This window comes from Cynocephalus volans, chromosome 6, assembly GCF_027409185.1.
Source record: "Cynocephalus volans isolate mCynVol1 chromosome 6, mCynVol1.pri, whole genome shotgun sequence".
In the NCBI taxonomy this organism is placed as follows: domain Eukaryota; kingdom Metazoa; phylum Chordata; class Mammalia; order Dermoptera; family Cynocephalidae; genus Cynocephalus; species Cynocephalus volans.
The window spans coordinates 84,980,619-85,006,161 of NC_084465.1; the positions used below are offsets into that span (position 1 = coordinate 84,980,619).

At 36.6% G+C, this 25,543-nt stretch overlaps 1 protein-coding gene across 1 annotated transcript in view; it reads left to right on the top strand.

The window, feature by feature from the left end:
• Positions 1 to 25,543, top strand: part of DNAH11 (dynein axonemal heavy chain 11) — a 315,191-nt gene that overhangs the window by 243,182 nt on the left and 46,466 nt on the right. The window contains exons 64-66 of the mRNA XM_063101058.1: positions 3,499 to 3,734; positions 4,235 to 4,357; positions 20,825 to 21,029. Of these exons, the coding sequence (XP_062957128.1) occupies positions 3,499 to 3,734; positions 4,235 to 4,357; positions 20,825 to 21,029 (564 nt within the window). The remainder of the gene's footprint in view (positions 1 to 3,498; positions 3,735 to 4,234; positions 4,358 to 20,824; positions 21,030 to 25,543) is intronic.

Below are 25,543 nucleotides of genomic sequence, written 5' to 3' on the forward strand. Positions count from 1 at the left end.
GCCAGGGATGTTGTGGGATTTTCCCAGGTGATTCTGGTCTCTTCCCCTCCCTCCTTCACCTCTCCCAGGATGCTGGAGGGGAAAGGAAATGTAGAGCTTTGACATGAAGGATGACAAGGCTGGAGAGTGGATTCATCATCTGCATGGACATTGAGGTTGTCAAGGATTGACAGCAAAACTTGGGAAGGCGAGTAGGACCAATAGCCAAGTCATTAATAAGATGAGGAGGTACATAGAGAATTGTATAGCTGGACTCCATGGGCCTCAAAGGTGGCATTTTTACTTAAGGATGGAGGAGCAATGATTTTTGATGACTTCCAGGGAAAAAAGAATGGCCACTCTTTTCCACACCCATTTTTTTAGTAATGGGAGTATGAAGAAAATGAACCATCTCCACTTAAGAAAGCCCTCAAGTGAAGGAAGGTCCTGATGCAGTGGTTCCTACACCCCAGCCTCGTGTTAAAATCATGTGGGAGAGAACTTTGAAAATGCATTGATGCCAGCGGAAGCTGAATCACTGGGGAAGAGGACACCTGTCGGCAGGTTTGTAAAGCTCCCACGTGATTCTAATATGCAGCCTGGGGTTGAGAGCCCCTGCCCTGGCTCTGGTGAAGACAAGAAGGTAGCGGGAGCGAGGGAATCTGGTCCAAACAGGACTAGGATATTACAAGGCACATGATAATGATTGTCAGAAAGTGCAACCATGGGGCATGAGTTTGGGAAATGGGACAGGGAAGAAACAGTAACACAGGGTGTGGCTGAAAAGGACATGGCCTTGAGGGGTATAACTCTTAAGTCTTGATTCTTAAGTAACACACACTCCTAACTAGACCATTTATTCAGTCTGTCAGCCCAAAAGCAGAAAATTGGAGGGGGTTTGAGGAAGGAGGAAAGAGATCACACTGAAAGCAGTACGAAATGATGGCAAGCAGCCTGACATCAAAGGAGGAGATAAAAACAAGCCCTAGAAAGCAGTTCCAGAATTAGCAAAATTGAGGGGCCAAATTAAACTGTTGTCCAAAGTTGTCTTCAACCAAAGTTGTTGTCTGCTGAGCAGACAGACAGACATATGTTCAAGGCAACATTTGTATTCCGCTTGTTATTCTGACCTAACAGTTGCAGAGTTATTAGTGTTATCGAGTTATTAGCAAATAAATGGAGATTTTAGTGCTGTTAACCTTTCTAATCCTCAGTATCCTAAGAATAAAATACGGATACCTACTTTGAAGAACTCTTGTAAGAGTTAAATGAGAAAATGGAAAGGGTGAATATATGTGGATAAATTTTGTGAATATGTCAAGCCTTATATAAATATTAGTTGTTCAGTTACCATAATAGGAGAAACTGGGAATATAACCTGGCAAGGAAGTTCCCCTTTTTCCTTAGGAATAAGCCAATTGGCCAGTTTTTAGAGGACTCTGATATGCATTTGGTGTTAGGACTAATCTCACTTGGCTCACGGCATGTGCTTCCAGCCTTCTCTTTTCTCTCTAGGAAACACTTCTTTTCCAAAGAGAGGAGCCTTCCTCCTCTGCCCCCAGCCCCACCTCCTAGTAACATCCTGACTCACAACATGTTGGCACTACTTAATGAAGCATTAGATGGAGCCTGGTAACATGTCCACATTGGAAGTAGATTTGGACTTACAGAGCTCCGTCTTTGCATGTGGTTTTCAAACTCATTTTCCTCACTGCAGACTCCTTCCAGAAATTCTGAAAAGTTAATTAAAAAGAAAATAAACAACAAAATGAGGTTTCTTTTCCTCAGCCCAAAGCTAGGATAAAATTCATTGTGAATATTATGCCTTTCTTGTAACTGTCTAAAAATAATTTTGATGAAAAAGAATTTTTCTATATATACAGTCATTTAACTACTTATTTGAACATAATACTATAAAGAAAATGTAAAAATTTTTCTAAAACTTTAAGTCTCAAAGTAGTCACAATATTTATGATATTCTGTAATGTGGGCTACCTTATTTATATTGGGTTGGGCTTTATTTCTCCTTCTAGATTAAACTTAGGGGGAAAAAGAGGCTGGTTTTCTCTTTGCTCCTCAGCATTCTACTCTGCACAGAATAGATATTCAGACTATTGAATTCTAATACAAGATCTACAGGTGCCCCTTATGTTAGTCCTTTTAGCTTCAGAAATCAATGTTATTCAAAGCCTCCAATTATTTCAAGCTGTTTCTGTTAAGTAGAAGGTAGGAAATTAAAGCCATGTATCCTTTCCTAAGAGAAGGATGCTTATTCTAAAAGGTACTGAATTGCTTGTGTCTTTAAGGAAAATGTGTATCAAGTCACAGACCAAGACTATTTCATATCACTAGGAAATAAGGTTTGATTCATTGTTAAGATAACACCGTAGTCAGGGACAGAAGAAATATTGTACTACTTTTCCTACCTTGCTATTGAATGGCATCCCAGCCTTACTGTGGGAATCCTTTCAGCATTTTGTTTGTTGAATCACTCTGAGCTACCAATAAACCAAACTCTTCCTTCTGCTGCCGCCTCCTCTACCTGTGGCAGGTAGGGCTCTTACTGGATTCTCTTATGGAGGCATGTTTCTATGTTAACCACCCTTCCAAGCCGTGGGTCTAGCATCTTGTTAATCTTGCTTGTTTTGGTGTCTCCTGACAGTGTTTCTTATATGCAGGAGGTGCTCAATAAATATTTGGGGATTGATGACTGAAGGGGTGAACAAATAAATTCCTTAACAAATCCCTCTCCACGATTTTGTTTTTTTGTAATGTCAGTTCATTTTCCTAAAGAATGATCCTTATCCTTCAAAATGGGTTTGTGTGTGTGTGTGTCTCATCCCTTCCTTCCTCGCCTCTCTATCTATTTCTTTCAATCTCTCTCTCTTTTAAAAGAGACAGCTCCTTTTTTTTTTTGCAACACTACTTTCCACAGTCATGGTGTAGGCAATTTGTTCTCACAGTAGGAATTACAATCTAAGTTCCTCGGTACCGCTGACAAGCTGGTGGAGTTCAAGCAGACTGAGTACATGTCATTAATGCATCCAGAAAGAGAAGTTAATATCTTTGTAGTGTTGGCCTGTGGAAAAAGATGAAGTGACTGAACACAATACTGCATTTTTGCATGGCTTATGTGGGGTGATTGCTCCACAGGCAAATACATTTCTGGTGTTCTGCCTTTCTTCCTAGTTTCTGAATTCTCTCTGCCTTGTTGGAACAGCTGTGCAAGTATGTGTAGGGCTAAGTCTCTTTCAGCTGAAGCCAAGTCGATGCAGTTAATAAACCAGATGTTAAGTCCCACAGTTAACAGAATTCTCAGTGGTAAATACCGGGTTTATCAGGTCAAATTGTATTTCACAATGACAGTTGTGTTTGCTACTGGGAGTCCCCAGAGAATTTGCATGTGTTCCCCTGGAGTAACTTTCTCTTGGCTGTGGTCTCTCGTTTTCTCATCTGTCATGCTGAGTCTTCTGCCTCTGCCACCCTCCCAGTTTATTGCATTCAATTCTGTTGTTAAAGGTTTCCATTCCAATAACTGAAGGCCTGGACTTGATTTCCATGTTGACGGATGATGCTACAATTGCTGCCTGGAATAACGAAGGTCTGCCCAGTGACAGAATGTCAACTGAAAACGCCGCTATCCTAACCCACTGTGAGCGCTGGCCCCTGATGATAGATCCCCAGCAACAGGGAATTAAGTGGATCAAGAATAAGTATGGAACAGACCTGAAAGTCACACATTTGGGCCAGAAAGGGTATGTGAAATCTGAAGGCATTGGCTTCTGTCTAGCTGCATGAACTGCGTCTGATTTTTACAAAGTCAGCACTTATTAGATCTGTGTGCCCCTTCGGAATATTCTAGTTTGGTGCTATTTGATTGATGCCTGCTCATGTTTCATATAAAATATTTCTGATGAAAGGGATTTATGTTGGGCAGTATGCAATTACCTGAAGAAGAGATTATATTGAAGGTTAGAGCGATTGATAAAAGCAACTAATTTACGCATGGACTGATTAGTTCAAACTATTGAATTTCACTTGGAAAATATGACTATAAAATTTATCTCAAAAATCTGATCTTTAATTTCTGTATAATTAGTTAAAGAAACATATTACTTCATAAAATAGTTTTCTCTAAGTTACTTGGTCCCATTTAAAATATCTATGTTAAATGTAACTTAATCATATAAACAGTTTTGAACATTTTCCTTGTGCTTATTTACATTTTATATCTCAATTCTGATGGAATTTTAAGGTTTCTGAGTGTCATTGAAATTGTTTTGGCTTTTGGTGATGTCGTCTTAATTGAAAACCTTGAGGAAATGATAGATCCAGTCCTTGATCCACTGCTTGGCAGGAACACGATTAAAAAAGGAAAGTAAGTATTCTTAAACATATTTCATGCTAAATGACTTTGATCATCAGCTTCTATTTCTTAGCCTCATTATCAAGCACAATTGATTGGCATCTTCACGGTGATATTTCAGAGTTTCTGTTCCATGGCAGTTATACTCCCAGACCAAAGCATCCTCAACATGATCCAGGCATTCAGACTGGTGGATTTAGATGTGTTTTACCCAATTCCTGACTTACAGACCAAAAAATGCATTGTCACAGATCTGAGAGTAGTTGCCCCTTTTTTATACTGATATTTCTCTACCTTCAGTAATTTGCAAAACATCTTGAGTACAGTTGCCTATCTGCATATAACTTGTATCCTTATTTACTTAATATTTTTCTTTAAATAGGTATTAAATCCACTCACTGTTTTTTTTAAATCAGCTTCTCCCTAGTAATAATATTCACAAAATCATGGGTTTTTTAAAAATGTATTTAAAAAATATATAACCATTCAAAAAAGAATTTTTGAGTGGATACCTGAAAATCATCCCCCACACCAGCAGTGAATTGCCAACGACAGGGAAACACACACACACGGCCACCCCACCCACCCCCAGTGAGATTTATGTGACTTTCCAAATGGCTACCATTCTCCTTGAGACACTATGCTTTCCAGAACATTCTCCCAAGAGCATTGAAGTCATTTCTGAAGAGTCATCATGTCACTTTTTTATAAATGGTGAAAGGTCTCTCATCAAGCCTGGGTGGGCTCAGGGGAGACGGTGGCATTCCAAAAGTTCCTTGTGCCTCTTCACTCAAGAAACCAACGTTCATTAGACTTTTTTTTCCACTGGATTTCCTTCTCTCTCTTTTTTTCTCCTTCACAGAGGTATAATTTCAGAACTTCCCTAACCCTGTTCTTCCTTAACACCCACTCTCTGCCTCTAAGGTATCTGCCTCCTTTTTCATCACTGCATTATTTCTGTAATTTCAAGTGGAAATAGTCCTACTTAAGTGTGACTAACTTCTTAGTCTCTAATTGATTAATATGGTATTTATTATACAACTCACCAAGTAAATCCATTTAGAGTGGCTGACAACTTATAATTGCTTAATAAACCAAAATTTACTCAGACATGTATTTAGAACAATCTAATAAGCCACTTGACATACTGCAACTCCTAACATAAATATAATTGTAGCTGTGTCTGATGTGTTAAAAATATACTGTAAAATCTTGAATGTCACTAAAGTGAAATCCTTGTTATTAAGGTTCTGACTTTATTATGAAGACCTAAAATTTTTGTCAGTGAAATAGATATTATCTGAGCTTTAACTTAGACTTTCAATAGCACAGTTTAAGTGTAAGAAATTTGATGATTCTCATTATATATATATTTGGATAATCTGAAATTTCCAAAGACCAGTCAATTTGAGTCATACTTTTTTTCTCAGTATGTAGGTAAGTATCAGAGAGGATTCCGGAGGTCTCTGATCTTAGAAACAAATTTTACATGGAGCATCAAGTCTTTATTGCAAAGTATCAGGCCAGAACAATTTATTCCGAATTAATAATATTTACTGAACATGTACTCTCTGTTAGGCCTTATAGAACTGATCGTATCATTCCAGCACTTTATTTTAAAGGTAAAGAAATTTTAAAATGACTTATAAGAATATAACAAATAGTGTTTGTTTCATGCAGTTATTGCCTTAATAATCCTGGTTCCTACAGTCTTATGTATGGGAATAACCACTTGTTTGAGGGTCAATTTCAAATCTGTATCTCCAGTTTTTCCTACTTCCCTCTTCCATGCAGATGTTTTTAGAATATCTTTAACCAGAGACCAAGGGTGCTATTGGAATCCTTATAGGTCCTGTCGGTCATTGAATAAACCTCCTCTGAGTGTAGCTGTATGCCAGCAACTGAACTGCGGCTGCAGATTCCAAGTGTCATAGGTACTTACTCTGCCCTTAAGGAAGCTACATTTCCTTAGGGGAAGACGGACCTATAAACAGTAAAAGTAAACCAGTGCCATTGATGTGATGATGGAAGTATGCGTGGCACTTCCACAGTGGAGACTTGAAAAGGCTTTATGGGAAAAACTACATTTGATTATATTTATTTTGTAAGTCTCAAAAGATGAATGGTCATTTGTCAGGAAGACAAGTGGGAGAAGAGAATCCTAGACAGAGAGCCCTGATACCAAATAGTAAAACACATGAAACATTCCAACAGCTTTGGGAACTACAAATAGAGCCCAGATGGGTGGAGAGTCTGTGTTGGGAAGTATGGACTGGGAGAGATGACACAAGAGAGGTAAGCGGGGCCCAGAACATGGACTAACTTGGTTGACCCATAGGTTGGCCTTTTCCTATAGGTTGATGATTCTCCCCCTTGCCCCCCAACACATTCATGGGCCTGATCCTATCATTTACACTAGTTAACAACAGTAATTGTTCTTGACCAAAGGACCGTGCCTTCCTGGCGTCTCCATATCTTCACTTGAGAAGCAGGAGCATAAGTCAGTGCGGGATCCAGTGAAAGCCTCAAGCCTGCTGGGAGTAATATGATCAGATTTACATTCCTGAAAGGTCACACTGCTTACAGTGTAAAGTGTTGATGGAAGGGCATGGATCTAGAACCACTGTCTAGTTAACAAACAGTTGAAAGAATCTAATTGAGATGTGAGATGAGCCTAAACTAAGACAGGGACAGTGGAGAGGGAGAGGAGAGGACAAAATCAGAGACACTGAGGAGTTAATATCATCCATTCATGGTTATTAATTATAATTATATTATTGGTAGGGAAAGGGGAGAATCAAGGGTGATTTCCAATCTTCTGCCTGGTAAATAAATGATGATATGATTTTTGAAGAGATGTTCAATAGGAGTAGGGGTAAGTACAGGAAAAGAGGGAAGGATTTCTCTTATTAAATATTAGAATATAGATATTCTCTTATTCAAAGATTAAGGTGCTTCTTTGATGCTCACTCCCAAAAGAGAAGTCAAAGAAGCAGTTAAATATAAGAGTATGGAGCTTAATAAGGGGATCTCGGCTGAACACGCAGATTGGGGAACATCTATATAGAGAAGTAGTTGCGCCATCAAGGTGGATGTTATTATGTCAGGAGACGACGTACGGTCAGAAGAGCAGAGGGGTACCCTTTTCCCACAGATGAGAAAAATGGAGCAGAGCTTAGTTAATGTCTTCTTGAGTGCTTTATGACTATATGAAGTTTAGCCTGTGGAAACCTAGTTTCTTAGCCAGCTTTTCTAAATAAATAGGTAGTCCCATTTTTTCAGTAGAGCTTCTATGAATGCTGTTTTGCAAATCTAACTCTTCCTCCTCTGCATCTTTGATTCAGTTTTTTTCCTACTCCTTGTTTATTGTTCATCAATATTTTGGAATCGGTGTATTTCATACCTACCCCTTCCACTGTAGTCCACGCCTTTCATTTCTTCACGCTGACTCAAGTAATGTCTTTCATCTTTTCTCTGCTAACTCAGCTCCAACTCAGAGAAGGGCTAAAATAATGTTTTTCTAATATTGCTTCTATTGTCATTCTCCAGCTCCAGAGCCCATTAAGAATTCTCTATTGGCTGTTATACTGAATCAAATTAAACCTCTTCTGTGAAGCCTGCAAGATGCTTTACCTGTTTGCCACTTCTGCATTTTCTTTTACCAACCTTCTTTTTCATTATTTCTTTACACAGATTATCCCCCCTTCTCTGATGTGCTCATTTGCTTACCTTTTCATTCCAAAAATCTCAGGTTCACTTTATTCAAGACTTAACTGCTATTTTAATCTGTAGCAGTTAAATGTTAAAATCAAATAGAAATTTGAACTTTCCATATTTAATGCTTCCCACACATACGTAATACATTCTATCCTGTGTCATTTTGCCTTTTTTTGTCTCCTTTACAATATGCTTAATTTTTTTTCCACTGGTACAAATTCTTAATTGATTACAAGTTCTCTAGGGTTAAGAATCAGGTACAATATGCCTTTAAAATGATGGTAACCGAAAGTAAAAACAGAATTGGAACATAGACTTATTTCTGGCACTGTGGCAGATTAGATACATGAACACTAGAAAACAACTAAATACATTAGTTAAAATTTTAAAAACACCTTTTGAAATGTATAATTGAGTTGACAAGAAAAAAGTACAACCAGAAAGTGGAAACTCAGAGAGGCAAGGAACACCAAATCTGGTTTTCTTCTGAGGATACCTGCTAAAATCTGGTGACCTTAGGTTTCTGTTTTGATGGATGTACAGAGTTTGGACAAGCATAGGGTCTATTTAGGGTGTATAGTCTGCTAAGAGATTCCTCTATAAAGCTAGAGGCCACACCTTCTGTTTAAGGATAAATTTGTTAAAAATTAATAAACAAAAACCAGTGCTGTAGCAAGGAAACTTCCTTTTTTTTTTTTTTCTTTTTTTTTGACCTTGGCTCTGGGAAGATATGGAAAAATACCCCCTGAGAATTCCTCACCAGAAACCATCCTTCTTATGAGTGTACAGGAAGAATTTTTACTACTTGTCTGCCCTTAAAACCTTACACCAATAGCTGATTTTTAAAGTGACCTTGAGTTGGTTATGCCCCAATGAACTTGACAGAAGCAAACAAACATCCTGTCTGGAATAATGTGAGAAATCCAGACCTTAGAGGCTTACCAAAGATATAATTCCAAAGAACATGAGCTCATAGGCAAAAATCAAAAAACATACAAGGAAACAAGGCACCATGAGCAAGAGCCAGTAGAACAGAATCTTTATCTCATTGCTGTCTTATTTTATATTTCTTTTATTATTAATAAGAATATGCTTATTAGTCATTTATAGTTCCCCTTTCATGAATTGTCTATTAACTTTTGCTGTTTTCTTCTGTTGAGATTCTTATCGCTTCCTTTATTTCCTCAGTTTTTTTCTTTCACATATTAAACTTTTTCTTGTTTTCCAACACTATTTTGCATTTATTCTTTCTTTAAATATGTACCTTCACATCATTTCCGTAGGATTTAGGATGGGAAGGAAGGTGAATACAATGTTCATCCCACTGTCTTGAAGTAGGTACATGTACATTTTCAAGAGAGGCTCTTAGGATTGTAAGGTGGGGCTTATGCATAGTGTACGGTTGTTAGAAACTATCGTTGGAGTGGAAGAAGTAAGATGAAAATTGGCTCAAATCTTAGTCTTCTACACTCTGGTTTGGTGACTTGAAGTAAATTGTTTTGGTACGGAAAAAAATACAAATAAGGAATGCACACAGTACACATAGGTATTCAATATATATTATCTCCCTTGAATATTTAACCAATAATAGGCACAATATGTGGATGATTGAAAGCATGAACCAGATGCTAAACCAAAACTCTTGTAGTAAAACCTTATCTTTTGGACATGGGAAGTGTGAACAAACCGTGAACGAGCCATGAAGCATGTTAGCAAAAAGGTGGAGTGGAGAGGGAAGGAATCAGTTATATTCTTTGATAATTTATGATGCCTTCTAGGAAGGGTAGAGGGTTTTGTTTTTGTTTTTCTTTTCAGTTTTATTATTTAAAACTGATGCCTATAAAATACATAATATATAAAAGTTATAAAGCATAATAATAAATTAGACATATTTATCATTCTAATTATTGCTAATATTCTTTAAGCCACCTTCATGCTTCCCTCCTTTCCCATTCTGCTTCCTATTTCAAAGGTAATCGATATTCTGAATTTTGTTTATCACTTCATTACTTCATTCAAAATAGTTTTATCAAACATGTGTGTATTCCTAAACAATGTATTACTTAGATTTGTTTGATTTGGGGCTTTATAAAAATGCCATCATAGTGTATATAGTTTAAAGGGACTTAATATTCAATGGGATGACTGTTCCTCAGGACATCTAGGTTATCTGTAGCTTTTTTGCTATTATGAGCCATGCTGCTATGAATATTACTGAACATTCATATACACATGTACAGGTATACATAGCAAGAGGTTCTTCAGAGTTTATACTCTGGAGTAGAATAGTTAGTTGGGTTGTAGAGTATATACACAATGGGCTTTAAAAGATAAAGCCAAATCGTTTTCCAGAGTGTTTACAAATTTACATGCTCACTAGTGGTATATAAGCATGATGAAGTCTTTCAGAGAAGTGAGTTAGGGACTGATACTTCTGCTAATTTTATAAACCAGAAGATTCCTGTATTTAATACTATAAGCCATGTCTTCCTATGAGGAACTATTCTCATCTCCTACTTTTTTTTCCACTTCTATTTTTGAATGAAAAAAAATGAGGACACTCTTAAAGTTTTCAAAATAGTTTTGTTTATGAAAGCTTAAAAAGTACTTTGAGTGTTTTGATATTTAGTGATTGTATGTTTTCACCTGACAAGAAATTTGTTTATAACAAAGTACATAAATGCTTTCTTATTCCTTCATTTAACTCTTAAAAAAAAGAGAAGCTTTTAAAAATATTTATGCATATGCAAGCTAGAAGAGAACATGAAAAAATAAAAACAGATTGGTAGAAATAGAAATTATTTTTCTTTTTCTAATGCAATAAATAAAAATAACCTATATTTTTGTAAATTTTCTAATGGATCTTCCTGTTCTGATCTCCAACAATAAACATTTTACTTGATTTTTCTGTCCTCTTTTATTTTTACTCTATGTGATGACCTGTGAAATTACAAATAATGTTTTTCTTTGTGTTGTAAAGGCAAGGTAGCACTGAAAACAAGAAAGAGATGGGAATGCAAACCACAGGGATTGCAGAGCTGGTACATTTACCCGGAGTGTCTTTCCTCTATCACATCCTCAAATGCAAGTGGGATAACACCATTATACTCCTGGGAGAAAGTCAGGTTCCTTGGGGAGTTTTCAACTATTAATAGTGTTTTTGTTTATTTTAGTTCTGTTTGTTTTGAAGGCATTAAAAAAAAAAACCAGCATTAGTTTATTCTTCCTAATCATGAATGTCTGAGAAATGCTTGTGATAGATATAGCATAGTCCAAAAGTTGAAGTTCATTAATAATTGGAATGTTGTGGAGTATGAAGTAATGAATACTAATTACTCCTTTCATGTCTGACAGCTCCCTGTGGACCAATACATCAGCCCAGACTTTAATTTGGTTCGAGTAATGGTTTCATCAATAGCACATTAAATCTGTGTTTGAGAAGATATACAGTTGAACCTGACCCATACAGTAGATACCACTGTCATAAAATGGCCATAGGCTGACAACAGCTGGGTAATTACAAATAATTAAATCCACCAAACTCCAGACAATTCTAATTTTAAATAAAATATATCTCATCATACCAATCGACAGAAAACATATCTGGGAAGATTTATCAACATGTAATTTTTCCAAAGCAAATTTACTGGCTTACATATTAGAGAAGTTGCTGATCTGTGAAGCATCTTCATAAAATCTTATCTCTTTAATCTTTCAAATCACTCCAACTATTATTGAAATAATTTTTGGGCTTTAACCTTAACTGGAGTAATATTACTGCAAAATGAATTTCAGCTTGTTTCTGATTATATAAAATATTTTTTAAAAGATGTCTTACACTTGATTCTGTATTTACTTTTCATAAAATTATTTTAATAATAATCTTTAAGTAACATGCCCTAGAATGATAAACTTAAAGTTGGCTAATAGAAAAATATTAGCTTTGTGATATAAATTTTCATTTTTATAAAAATAATACAGAAAGAGGGAGACAGTATTTTACAGATATTTATTTTATAATCACTAGTTTTCCTTAAAGTTGGGCTAAGATTATAAGAAGAATTGCTTTCAGTTAGCAAGTTTCCAGTGTATTAAATATTATTATTTTGCTGCTCTTGAAGTTGATGCCATGTGATTACATTGTAGTTGATTCTATAATGATTATATTATCAAATGAGGTCTTGGGTGGGATTTAAATTAAATCCAACACTGTGGTAGGGTGTACTGTCTTGAGCTGAAAGCTTATTCATCTTAAATAAATTCTGGATTTACATAGTCCCCTCAGTATGTCCCTTGTGGGTAAGAATAGTTTTATTTTCAAGTTCATTCATGCCCTCATATAATAGAATTCAACATTCTAGTCTCTCCTAATTTCCTGAACTCAAAATAAAGTTTAATTGCCAAATAAACTTCCAGCAGCTTTTCTAAGTTTAGTCAAGGTTTTGTTTTTGTTTTTTTTATTTTTTAATAGCGAAATATTCAGGGTCCACACATTCTCACACCCCCCAGTCATGTTGCTAATAGTTGTTTGAATTTATCTGACAATAAATACCAAACAGGGCCTCAGATAAAGAATCTTGAGATTCTTTTCTTGAAAAAGTCAATCTTATTAAAAGAAAAAAGACAGAGAAACATTAACGAAACCAGAATTGTTTTTATTTTTGATTCTATGTTATAGTATTTAGATGTGCACATGTTGACGGGTGTGTGTATTAGAAGGAAGATAATCTGCTATGATTTTGGTTTTTAGCTTTTCTCTTTTTTTTTCTGTATAATGTTACCCGAATTCCTAAAACATCATTCTTTTTGTTGTTGTTGTTGAATTCTAACTGAAGTTTGCTTTTATCTAAGAAGGACATGTTACTTACATTAACTGTATGAAGCAGCAAGACAATTAACTCATTTCCATTCAGGACTGTCTTTTCTTTCTTTCCTGGAACGTCTTGCCAGCTGTGCAGCTTTCAGCCAAAACCTTTCTTCAGGAAATGGGTTTGACCACCTTGCACAGCCCTTCCTGCTGAGGTTGCTAAGTAACAACTGGCCTCTTGCCATTTGCTACACCTGATCTTTTCGGCTGCATTCACCACCGTAGCTGTTGGAGCTCACAAGTCTAATCTCGAAGCTTTTAATTTTAAACAGCAGGACATGCAGTAAGGCTTTTAGATGTCCATTGAAGTTTATTTCTTCTCCTGAGTGTGTTTTTTCTCCCCAACCAGTGGGATTATATTATTTACTTATCTTAAAACCTACCTATTCCCTCTTTACCTTGACAAAATGGCTTTGACAAGACCTCGAGTGGAATTCCTCGTATTCAGAGAACCTGTTAGGTATCCAAATTGTCCATTTTAGAATGAGAAGTTAAATGTAATAATATAATATCTTTGGAAATTTCTCTCCAAACAGCAAGTTTTGCAAATCTTTTTGAAAGAGCCCTATCGTAGCCATTCCTAGTAAAGACAGATGTGCCACAGTAGTAAGTTTTTATTCTATGAAATATATTGCTTTCCATGTTTGCTTCTCGATAGCAGTGAAAAGTAGCAGTGGTGGTGTTTGTCCAGCTACTCAGAATATCCGATCACTAGAGAGACTTATTTAGGTTTTTATGATCCCAGACTGATGGCATCTTCAACAGCAACTACATCAAATCTTGAGAACAGTTCCAATAAAAGTAAAAGACACTTCCTTATTTTCCAGACATACATTTTAGAAATAATTCCAGGTTATAATCTCCAAATTCAAATTCTTGTTTTGGTTATATTGATCTCTATGACTTTCTCCCAGCTCATCGAGATTCTAGTTTTCAGGGATCATTGATTACTGGGACAAGAGGTTTTAGGTCTGTCACAGAAGTGCTGTGAAAATTAGCCAAGAAATCATTTCCAAGTGTTTTTAATATCATTTGGGTACCAATCCTCCACAACAATAATGACCTTTCAATACTTGAAGATGTTAGACATCTTTTCATGCCAGGACACTTTTTGACTAGGTTTTGAATAAACTTTGAAAAGATTTTGATATTCTCAGTGTACCTGATTTTTATGCCAATCTAACATATGGAAGCTGAATCTATAGTTAATATATATTTGTAGATGTTTGTCATTATAAAATAATTTATAATTATAATTATTATTAGTGGACATCTTGGTACACTTAAAATAATTGTTCTTTTCCTGAAAGCCAGAAGACAGAAAACTTTTACATAAATTGAGTGATTAACTGTAAAATTTTTATGAATTAAGTAATTTTGTGAATATATTGGCTAGAAATTATAGATCTTAGATTAGAATTGACCACCTTGATAAGCAGTGCTATTGTCCTTCATGGACAAGGACAGACTTTCTAACCGAAAATCAGCAGGGCATGATGTGCTCTGAGCTGTGTCTCTGTATTTTTTTCTCTAGTGGCTGTAGATTGGTACTGAGTCAGTCATATTCTCTCAGTCCCCTCTTGTGATCAGTGGTCAGATGGGTTGACAGAGGCTGACATTACAGGCTGTAACTGTCAGAGCAAATTAACCTGCAGAATGATGCAGTGAAATAAACTTTATATTAGGAGTCTAGAGACCCAGGTTCTAATCCCAGCTCTGCCACTAAGCTGGGTGACCTTGGCCAAGTCATAAATTCTTTGGGTCCATTAAAAGGAACTAGCTGAATGATCTCTAGGGACCCTTGTTGCTCTAAAATTACAACTCATAGTGAAACAATATGTTTTTGACTCATCCATGTCCTAGCCAATTAAACCATGGTATTTGTACTGGGAAAAATAAGTTTATTTCAGTTCTGATATTGCCCAATCAGTCTCTGACCTCCAAACTAGCAAGTCTCACCAGTGAGGGGAGGAGGAACTTGCTCCTTTGGAGGGATGTATCAAACCCTCTGGGAGCGACTGCACCCCAGATTCGGGAATTCTGCACCACTTGATTGTGACTGTGATGCAGTGATAGGGGCCCACGTGCCATGTTCAAGGGGAAATAGGGCTGGAAAATGAAAAAATGAATTAAGAGCCTCTGTTTCAAGGAATAGCCACATTTCCAAGGCTCCTCGTTGGAGTTCACATTCAAAGGCTCATAGCTATTTCCAGTGTTCTAGAAGTCCTAACCTCTGGATTCATGTCTTTCACAGAAGCAACCAAGAAATGCCATTTACTTTTCCCACCCCTCTGGTTTACTCCGTTGTTTTTTGGATCCCTCAACTCATGAGAGAGCATTAGCAGTCTGTTTAATTTTCCCACATAGGAGATTAAACAAAAATTAACCTACAGCAATGATAAAACCCACTGAGTCATCATGTAATTTTTGCCTTTCATAGATCATAAAACCCCAATTGAGGATAATTTACTATCCCTGAGAAATCTAAACCTATCAAATAATGTTTCAGAGCAAGATGTAAAACCCAATTTTATAGGCAGATATCATTCCCTTTTCTATCAGCTTAGCAGAGTTCCCCACCCCCTCAATTAACTCTGTCTCTTCACAGGGAAAATCAGGCCTGTGCCTCAAGCAGATATATTTCTGGTTCTCAAACTGGGGTATGTGCATGTCTCAGGGTATATGTAGGTGTGCAAGGGAAGTAGAGAGCCATGGAGTCATCCATAAGGCATCTTACAAAGCATTGCTTAACTCAGATTTGGTTAAACCAATACTTAACCAGTTAAGAGCTTCTGTCACCTCCATTCAGAAGCAAAATTGTCAGGATTCTGTGATTCATGTTGTGTTAGCCAGTCTCATTCTTTTTTTTTTTTTTTTCCTTGAAAGCCTTAGCAAGGGGAGCATGGTTAATGTAGTGGCTGACTGGAAAAACGAGCTACTATTGCTTTGAGAAGAGATTACAGTAATCCCACTAACTGATGTGATCCTCTAGAGCAGTGATAGGTAAATGGCCTGTCTTGGTGTAACCCATGAGCTAAGTAAGAATGGTTTTCAAAGGGTTGTAAACCACTAGAATATAGGGCAGGGATGTATGTGACCCATACAGCCTAAAATATTTGCTCTCTGGCCCTTTTACAGAAAAAGTTTGTCAACCCTTGCTCTACAGGGATTTCTCACTGAAGCTTGAACGCCTACTAGTTTCAAAATAAGTTGTCTTGCTAGAGGATTGTTTTGATTCTCATGCACATGTGAGAACACACACCCCACACAAACGTTAAAATTAATTTGACTTCTTACTGCAGTTCTTAATCAGGCCACTGAGAGCTATCCTATAAGATAAAAATAATGAAAATTCTAGACTTGGTTGACTCAGTGTTCTTCATTTAAATTTTTAAAGAGACTCTCCACACAGGAGGAATGAATTCAGTCCAAGATGGAGCAGCAATCAGAAAATTACAGATTGTACACAGAGGTTTATTTAAAGTGTGGCTTTTATTGTGGAGATGCAAATGAGTATAAATTTTGGTATCTCTTATGTATGAGAATCCCAGGCAGTAATTACATGAAACCCTCACTCTTGAAATTTCATTTAAAAGCCAATCATACAAATCTTGAAGTTAGGCTAAGAGTAATACAGTGAACAGCACTAGCAAAGATTTTCTCAAAACTACTTGCAAGATCAATTTTGTATATCCTTGGAAAGGGAAACTCAAGTAACAGGAGAAATTTTGATGATGCTTTCCCCTGTAGATATGGTTGAATATGTTGTCAGTCAAAAGAGGCAGGTTAACTAAGAACGGTGTCCTTATCAAATAAGATCATCTTGTGACACACCTCATTGTGCTCAGAAAACCAGCATGAACCTCTGGGAAACTACAGTTAACATGGTTAAAAGCCCACATGTTAGTCATTTCACCTCTCGGTAGATCGTTGTTCTTTTTTTGGTAACATATTTATTGAGATATATAATTCACATACCATACAATTCGCACGGTTAAAATGTATAATTCAATGGTTCTTAGTATATTGAGTTGGGCAGCCATCACCACGGTCCATTTTAGAACTGAAACTCCTAAGCAACTACCAATCTCCTTTTTGTCTTTATTGATTTGCCTGTTCTGGAAATTTCATATAAATGGAATCATACAATATGTTGTCTTTTGTGACTGACTTCTCTTACTTGGCATAATGTTTTTAAAGTTCATCAGTGTCGTAGCATGTATCAGTATTTCATTCATTTCTATGGCCAAATAATTCTAGTAATCCATTCTTTGGATATATCACATTTTGTTTATCCATTCATGTTTGGGTTGTGTCTGCCTTTTGTCTATTATGAGTAATGCTGCTATGAATACTTGTGTACAAACTCTGTGTGGACATATGTTTTCAGTTCTTTTGGGTATGTACCTAGGAGTGGAATTGCTGGGTCAAATGGTAACTCCATGTTTAACATTTTGTGGAACTGCCAAGTTGTCTTCTGAAGTGGTTGCACCATTTTACATTTCCACCAGCAGTGTATGAGAATTCCAGTTTCTCTGTATCCTCATCAGCACGTGTTATTGTCTCTGTTTTTCATTATAGCCATCCTAGTGGGTGTGAAGTGGTTCTGATTTGCATTTGCATGACTAATGATGTAATGATGTATGTCCTGATGACTATGATGTCGAATGTCTTTTCATATGCTTATTGGCCATTTGTATATCTTCTTTGAAGAAAAGTCTATTTAGATCTTTTACCTGTCTTTGAATTGGATACATCTTTGTCACATCGTAGAAACTTAACGACTTAGAAGAATGAATCAGTATATAAAATTGTCCCTCATAATTGTCTATTATTAGGGAGTAAGTAATAATGTTTGTGAGACCAGGGAACATGCTTGTCTTTCTAGTGGTTATATATGCCTAGAAGACAATCTGATAGCTTGGCATCTTGTAGGTCTTCAATAACGGTTTGTTGAGTGAATAAATGTTTGATTGTAATGTGCTTCATAATAGCACAACTAACTGAAGAAATTATCAGTATGATTTATGGTTATTTTGATGAGCATGGTATTAACTGGAAAATATGTGCAAATATGTGAACAGATGGTATCAGATCCATGATCTGAAACACGAGCTCAGGGCCACCACACTTGTCAGATACACTAGTGGACACTGCCTGGTTCACTCAGGACACTTGGCCTGTGGTTCATTCACCGATTAATGTTGTCAGTGTTTATTTTAACAGTGATGTCAATACTCATCTTTTAAAAACTGCCCTTTTTTGAAAAAGGGAAGTGTGTATTACAGAAGTATATACTGGCTTAGTCAGAAGAGGTATGCTAGCTAAATTGCTCATTTTCCTCCTGAAAAAGAATTAAACAATAGGACATCCTGACAAAGTAAATACAGACTGAAACTGGATAAGGTGAATGAATTCACCATTTGACTTAATAAGGAATATCTCCAAAAGTGGCTTGTTGAGCAGATCTTTTTCAAGCATAGAAACTTAAGCAGCAACTGTGAAAGGTTTTGTTGCAAATGTGAGATCACTCTGCCATGGAAACACAATTTGAGAGTTGGATGAAGGTGATAGATAGTATGTCTCATCAGTCCTTTGGGATTCTTAATTTCAGGAATTAAAGAGTTATTAAACCTTTAGTGATTTAAGAAAATAATAGTTTTTTATAATCTTTACACATTAAAACAAGTTGTGTCATAAAAATTTCTCAAGTCAAATAGAGTGGCCAGTGGCTCAGAGGCACTTTCCTTACCGTATACGTCTCTGAGCAAGACACAACTATAAAACATCCACCAACAGCCTAAAACATTGCCACACTACAGCACTCTGGATATCTCTCCTCAAGTTAAAAACAAATTATTGCAAATATTGTGACATTTTGAAAAAAAGGAACACGGCCTAAATGCTACATCTGTTATACAATGTCTTCATTTGACTTTAGCCAGTTTTCCAAAATTAATAAATTCAGTGAAATAGCATCTCACCTGTAAGTCAGTGAGAAAGGCAATAAATATTTTTTTCCTCGTGGTTATTTAAAATATTATATTTAAATTAAAAATAATATGGGCTTTGGAAAATATTCTATCATCATAATGATATCTATACAATTAAAATATTTTATATGTTTAATAAGAAAGAATCCAGAATTTTCATGAGTATTTATGATAAAATAGGAGACTGAGAAGATACTCTTTGCTTCAGCCAAGCTCCAGACCTCTTATGTGAATTTTCACTTCTGTGCAGTTGAGGCTGCTTTGAGAGACTAGTTTGAGACGTTCCAGTATTCATGGTTTCTCTGTCTGTTGCATGAATTTAAAAATCTCCCCCTTTAGGAGGTTCTCATAGTAGGTTCCTAGCAGGAAAGAGACCACAAGATAGGCTGGGATTTTTGAATAGAATTGACATAGTGACTATTTACAGAGAGAATTTTCACAGGGAAGGGTTAAGGGAACCCAGAAGAGGTGTCAAGGCAGCCACAGAAAGCCATTCCCACCTCCAGGCCGGAAGGTGTTAGTTACCAGGTCCTATGAGCCAGATGTGTGGAAAGGGGGCCATCCCAAACCTGAAATGTAGTCATAGAGGGACACAGCCTCCAACAGAAACACAGCTCTGAGGCAGGGAAGATCTGCCCTGACCTCTCTCCCCTCCTGTACTGCCGTCTCCTGCCTGTGCTTTCACTGGCCAAACCCATCCAGAACCCAGAGGGCCGTGGAGCCCTGGTGATGAAGCCCTTGGAAGTCAGACCTCACCAGGGCCTCCCTTTAGGGAGGAGGTGCATGCATTCAGAGCTTTGCTTGCTATTACAGAAACCACCTCATGTAGCTTAAGCAACACAGAGGCTGTGTTACAGGCTGCAGAGGAGTCATGGAAGCAGAGGTGAAATGCAGCCAAGCTTTGAGGAAGATGGGACCTGGAAGCCCCTAAAGCCCAGAACGTGTTCCCTTTGCATTACTCTTCCTTCTGAATACTGGTTTCCTTATTCTTCCTTGGTAAACCTAGAATGTCTTTCTCTGCTGCTTGGTTTACCAGGAGTGCACAGTGATGTCAACACAAGCATTTAGGTTCCCGTTCCAGCTCTTCCTTCTCTGCAGCCCAATCCCAAATCCCAGGAAAGTAACTCTGATTGGAACAGCTTGGATGAAGTCCCCATTTTTGGTCCCCATGGGATACAAAACAGAAGCTTAGTTGCTGAGAGGCCCCCCTCATCTCCTGCCACCTGCAGGATGGAGCTAGCAGGGTGTCCTAGCTGCAAGTTCCACATGAGAGGCCTCTTAAACTTTGCTTTTGAGCCAGTGCACAAAGTATTGGAAAGTAATGTTAAGTGTACATGTACATTTTTTAAAATATTTTATTTTTGTAAAAATAAGTATTTTAATATGTGGGTACTTCGGAAAGTTCACAGAAAGATTTTACTTTTGAAGTACCCTCATACATTATTTAATAATATAAGTATATATGTGTGCTTAATATACACACACGTATATACACAGGTATACATAAACACATACATACACATTTTCTTTTATCCTTAAAGAATAGCAATCAATGTTTAATATAAGTTTACTCACAGAAAGTATAATAATAAAAACTAAGATTTGTTGTTATAGGTCCTTTACATGATTCATTGTATTTGTTACAGCAACACTGTGAGGTGAGTACTATTATTATCAGCATTTTACATATGAGGAAACTTAATCATATAAACGTTTATATGATTTTATAGGAATCATTCCTATTCCTCCTATATTTTAGGAAAACTGGAAGTAGCTGAAAAACCCTGACTCACTCGGTCTTCTGGCCTAGGTACATCACAGAATACAGAAATGGAATGACACCTTAGTGTTAATTATGGTTCATGGCAGTCTCCTGAATGTCTTTGGTGTGTCCCCTTTTAGGTATATCAGGATTGGAAATAAAGAATGTGAATTTAACAACAACTTTCGCCTTATTCTTCACACAAAACTGGCAAATCCTCACTATAAGCCGGAATTACAAGCTCAGACAACCCTCCTCAATTTCACGGTCACAGAAGATGGCCTAGAAGCCCAGCTGCTGGCAGAGGTTGTCAGTGTGGAAAGGCCAGATTTGGAGAAACTTAAGGTAAAACTTACTCGATCCTCCACCAACACTTACTCAGCACTTACTTTGTACAAATTATAGTGCTAGACACGAGTATATAAAGTAGGATTCTTGCCCCCAGGATCTTGCAATCTAATTGAGTAAAATGAAGATATGTGTGAAAAATTTACAATTTAAGGTTACTTCTGATAAATGCTAAGTAGTTAGGGTTATGCCACAGGTAGATGCACTAGACCCACACCTTGCTTGATGCATAGGACCAGGACAAGCAAAGAGGCATATCAGTCATGGAAAACTGGTATATGGAAAACTGGTACAGGTGTAGAAGCAGGTCCATACCCAGGTAGGCTGAATGATAATAGACCATTTTAGCCAGGGCAAAAGAATGAAAAAGAGGAATAATGGAGAAAGGTTGGAAATATTAAAGAGTTTGTAACTAGTTATGACTAGTATTTAAGGGGAAATCTATGGTTTTAAGAACATTATTAAGAAAAAGTATTGAAAATAATTAAACTCAGTGTTGAATACAGAAAACATGAAAACAACACAGTAGTCCTTAAAATGGAGAAAAAAGGCAATAATGAAGACAAAATCAGAAAATAATAACAGAAAAGAGAAAAAATATTAAAGATTAACAAAATGAACAGCTAGCTCTGTGGGGAAAACCCCACTAATATAATGGATATTCCTCCATAAGTGCCAGTCAAGAATAAAAGATAAAAGGAAGATAAACAGTATTAAGGAGAAAAAAGAGTACATAACTACACACAGAGATTAAAATATGTAAAGGAGTACTGGGCCCAACTTTCTAACAATATATTTGAAAACTGAAATGTTGAATTTCCGTGATGTAGAAATTAAAGATAATTTATGTGCTAACTTGGGCAAATTTGGCAACAGTATTTCTCAAAAATGTAAGTGAAATATATTTAGAATTAAAATAAGTATCCATATTTCAGACAGTAGAGATCTATAGCTTACATTTTGGAAATTGAAGGGATTTCTTCCCACGGGTGAAGAAGTATTCATATTTTGCAAAACTGAGCTAGAATACTTTTTCTTAGTATAAGTCGGGGATCTGCAAACCATGGTTTATGGTCTAAATCTGGCGTGCTGCCTCTTTTCATAAATAAGTTTCGTTGGAACATAGTCCTGCTCGTTTATTTGCATACTGCAATGGCAGAGACCCGATGGTCTGCAGAGCCAAAAGTATTTACCATCTGGCCCTTTACAGAAAAGGTTTGCCACCCCTAGTATAAATCAATGGTTCTCAAATTGTGGGTCCTGGAACAGTAGCATCAGCTGGGAACATCTTTAAATCCACGTTTTCAGGCCACACCCCAGATCTCACTGGATGAGAAATTCTGGTGGTGGGTCATGTTTTACCAAGCCCTGCAAGTGATTCTGATGCATGCTCACACCCTGCATGAGGCTGTGTTCACTTGGATTTGCTACTGTGCCACTACAGTCCACAGGTTGGGCAAAGACAGCCATGAGGTCAAGGCTGAGTGTGAGCGGGATGGTTCCCTGAGGCTGCCTTACAGGTGTGTTCACATTCGGTAGCACAGCTACATGCCAGCAGTGAGTGATATGCCAGGTCAGGGTTAAAGGACCATGGGCTTGCTGCCTTGTGCAGTAACTGCCAAGCTGGATCAGGGACCACGTCTGTATTTGAGACACCATAGGACCATATAAGAAAATAGTTTTTTTTTTTTTTTGTCGTTTTTTTGTGACCGGCACTCAGCCAGTGAGCGCACCGGTCAGTCCTATATAGGATCCGAACCCGCGGCGGGAGCGTTGCCGCGCTCCCAGCGCAGCACTCTACCAAGTGCGCCACGGGCTCGGCCCAGAAAATAGTTTTTTCATGGTAACTTACTTACACATTTTTTCTTTTTTGCAAAAGGCTTGGCAGTTTGGTTAATTTATTTGTTTTTACTTTTGATAATGAAAAATTTCAAATATGCAAAAGTAAAGAAAATAGTCATAAGCCCCCATGTGACCATTAGCCAGCTTGAACAATTATCAACACTTTGCCTCTCTCCCCTGACATTTGTATCTGCAGTAGTTATTAAAATAAATTGGTTCATTATTTAATTTATTTGTTTTATTTATTTTATTATTTATTATTAAGTTGTAAAGATACTATAGAGAGCTTCTATATACCCCTAACCCAGTTTTTTGTGGGTTTTTTGGCAATGTTAAAAAAAATACTTAAAATGCTTTTCTGCCTCAATGAAACATATTCATTCAATGCCATTCATTAAGAAAGTTTATACCCATTAGCTGTCATTCCCATGTCCCCTCCCTCCAGCCTCTGGCAACTGCTAATCTACTTTCTGTCTCTATAGACCTGCCCATTCTGGACAATGAATTACTTTTGCTCCTTGTCAAGGATTAGTTGACCATACTTCTGTGAATCTATTTCTGGGTTCTCTATTCTGTTCCATTGATCTATTTGTCTGTTCTTTCATCAATACTATACTGTCTTGATTACCATAGCTTTATACTAAGTCTTGAAGTCAGGTAGTATCAATCCTCTGACTTTGTTCTTACATATCCTGTTGGTGATTCTGTATCTTATGCCTTTCGATATAAACTTTAGAATCAGATTGTCAATACTTACAAAATAACATACTGGGATTTTGATTACTCTTGTGAATCCCAGAAAGGAATAACTGATGTCTTAACCATACTGAGTTATCTTTCAATTTTTTAGATCTTTGATTTCTTTCATGTGGGATTTATAGAGTTTCCCATACAGATCTTCAACATATTTTGTGGGATTTATACCTAAGTATTTCAATTTTTTCATGCTAATGTAAGTGGTATTGTGTTTTAAATTTTAAGTTCCTGTTGTTCATTCATTGCTGGCATCTATAGAAAAGCAATTGGCATTTGTCTATTAACACTTGTCCTGCAAACTTGGAGTAATTTCTTATTAGTTGCAAAAGGCCTTAGGCCAGTATTTGGGATATTCTACATAAACTATCATGTCATTTGTAAATAAAGACAGTTTTTTATTTCTTCCTTCCCATTCTGTATGCCTTTTATTTCCTTTTCTTATTGTATTAGTTAGGACTTCCTGTACAATGTCGAATAAGAGTAGTGAAAGTGGCCTTGTTCCCAATCTGAGGGGGAAAGCATCTTAGCTTCTCACCATTATGATATTAGCTGTAAGTCTCTGTTTTAGATGTTCATTATCAGATTGAGGAAGTTCCTATTTCCAGTTGGCTGAAAGTTATTATCATAGTGAGTGTTGAATTTGATCAAATATTTTTTCTGCATCTATTCCTATGATATTTTTCTTCTTTAGACTGTTATGAAATGGATTATGAAAACATTACATATGTTTCTTCCTTTCTTTCTCCTTCACTTTTGAAGTGTAATTTTGCAGGATACAGAATTACTCGTTGGTTGGTTTTTTTTCTTTAATATCTTGAATATTTTACTTTATTCTCTTCTTAGTCACTTAGTTTCTCAAGAGAAGTTCCATGTCACTCTTATTGTCATTCACTTGACTTTTGAATGTTGAACCAGATTTGCATACCTGGAAAAAAAAAATCCCACGTGGTCATGGTGTATAATTCTTTTTATACGTTGTTGGATTGATTTGCTAACATTTTGTTGAGGATTTTTACATCTATGCTCATGAGAGATTTTGGTCTGTAGTTTTTCCTTCTTGTAATGACTTTATCTGGTTTTGGTATTAGGGTAAGGCTGGCCTTATAGAATGAGTTGGAAAGTAGTCCCTCTGCTTCTGTTTTCCAGAAGAAATTGTACAGAATTGATATTATTTCTTCCTTAACTCTTTTCTTTCAGTAAAATCATCTGGACCTATTGCTTACTTTTGTTGATTCAATTTCTTTAATAGATACAGGACTGTTGATTCAGATGATCTATTTCTCCTTGTATGAGTTTTTGGTAGATTGTGTCTCCCAAAGTATTGGTTCACTTCATCTAAGTTGCCATATCTGTAGGCATAGAATTGTTCATAATATTCTGTTATTGTCCTTCAGTGTTCATGGAATCAGTAGTGATGCATCCTCTTTTATTTCTGATATTAGCAATTAGTGCTTTCTCTCTTTTTTTTTCCTTGGTGAGCCTAGATAGAGTGTTATAAATTTTATTATTATTTTCAAAGAACTAGCTTTTGGTTTTGTTGATTTTCTGTATCGGTTTTCTCTTTTAAATTTTACTGAGTTCTGCTGCAATTTTTATTTATTTTCGTGTTTGCTTTAGGTTTATATTGCTCTTCTTTCTCTAGTTTCCTGAGATGAAGGCTTAGATAAATAACTTTAGATCTTCTCTTCTACTTTTTTAATATATGTACTCAGTGCTACAAATTTCCCTCTAAGCACTGCCTTTGCAGTATCTCACACATTTTTGATAAGTTTTCTTCTTACTTTCATTTATTTCAACATATTCTTTTAACATTCCTGGTAAGGTAAGTCTACCACCAACAAAATCTCTCAGTTTTTGTCTAAGAAAGCCTTTATCTCTACTTCACTTTTGAAGTGTAATTTTACAGGATACAG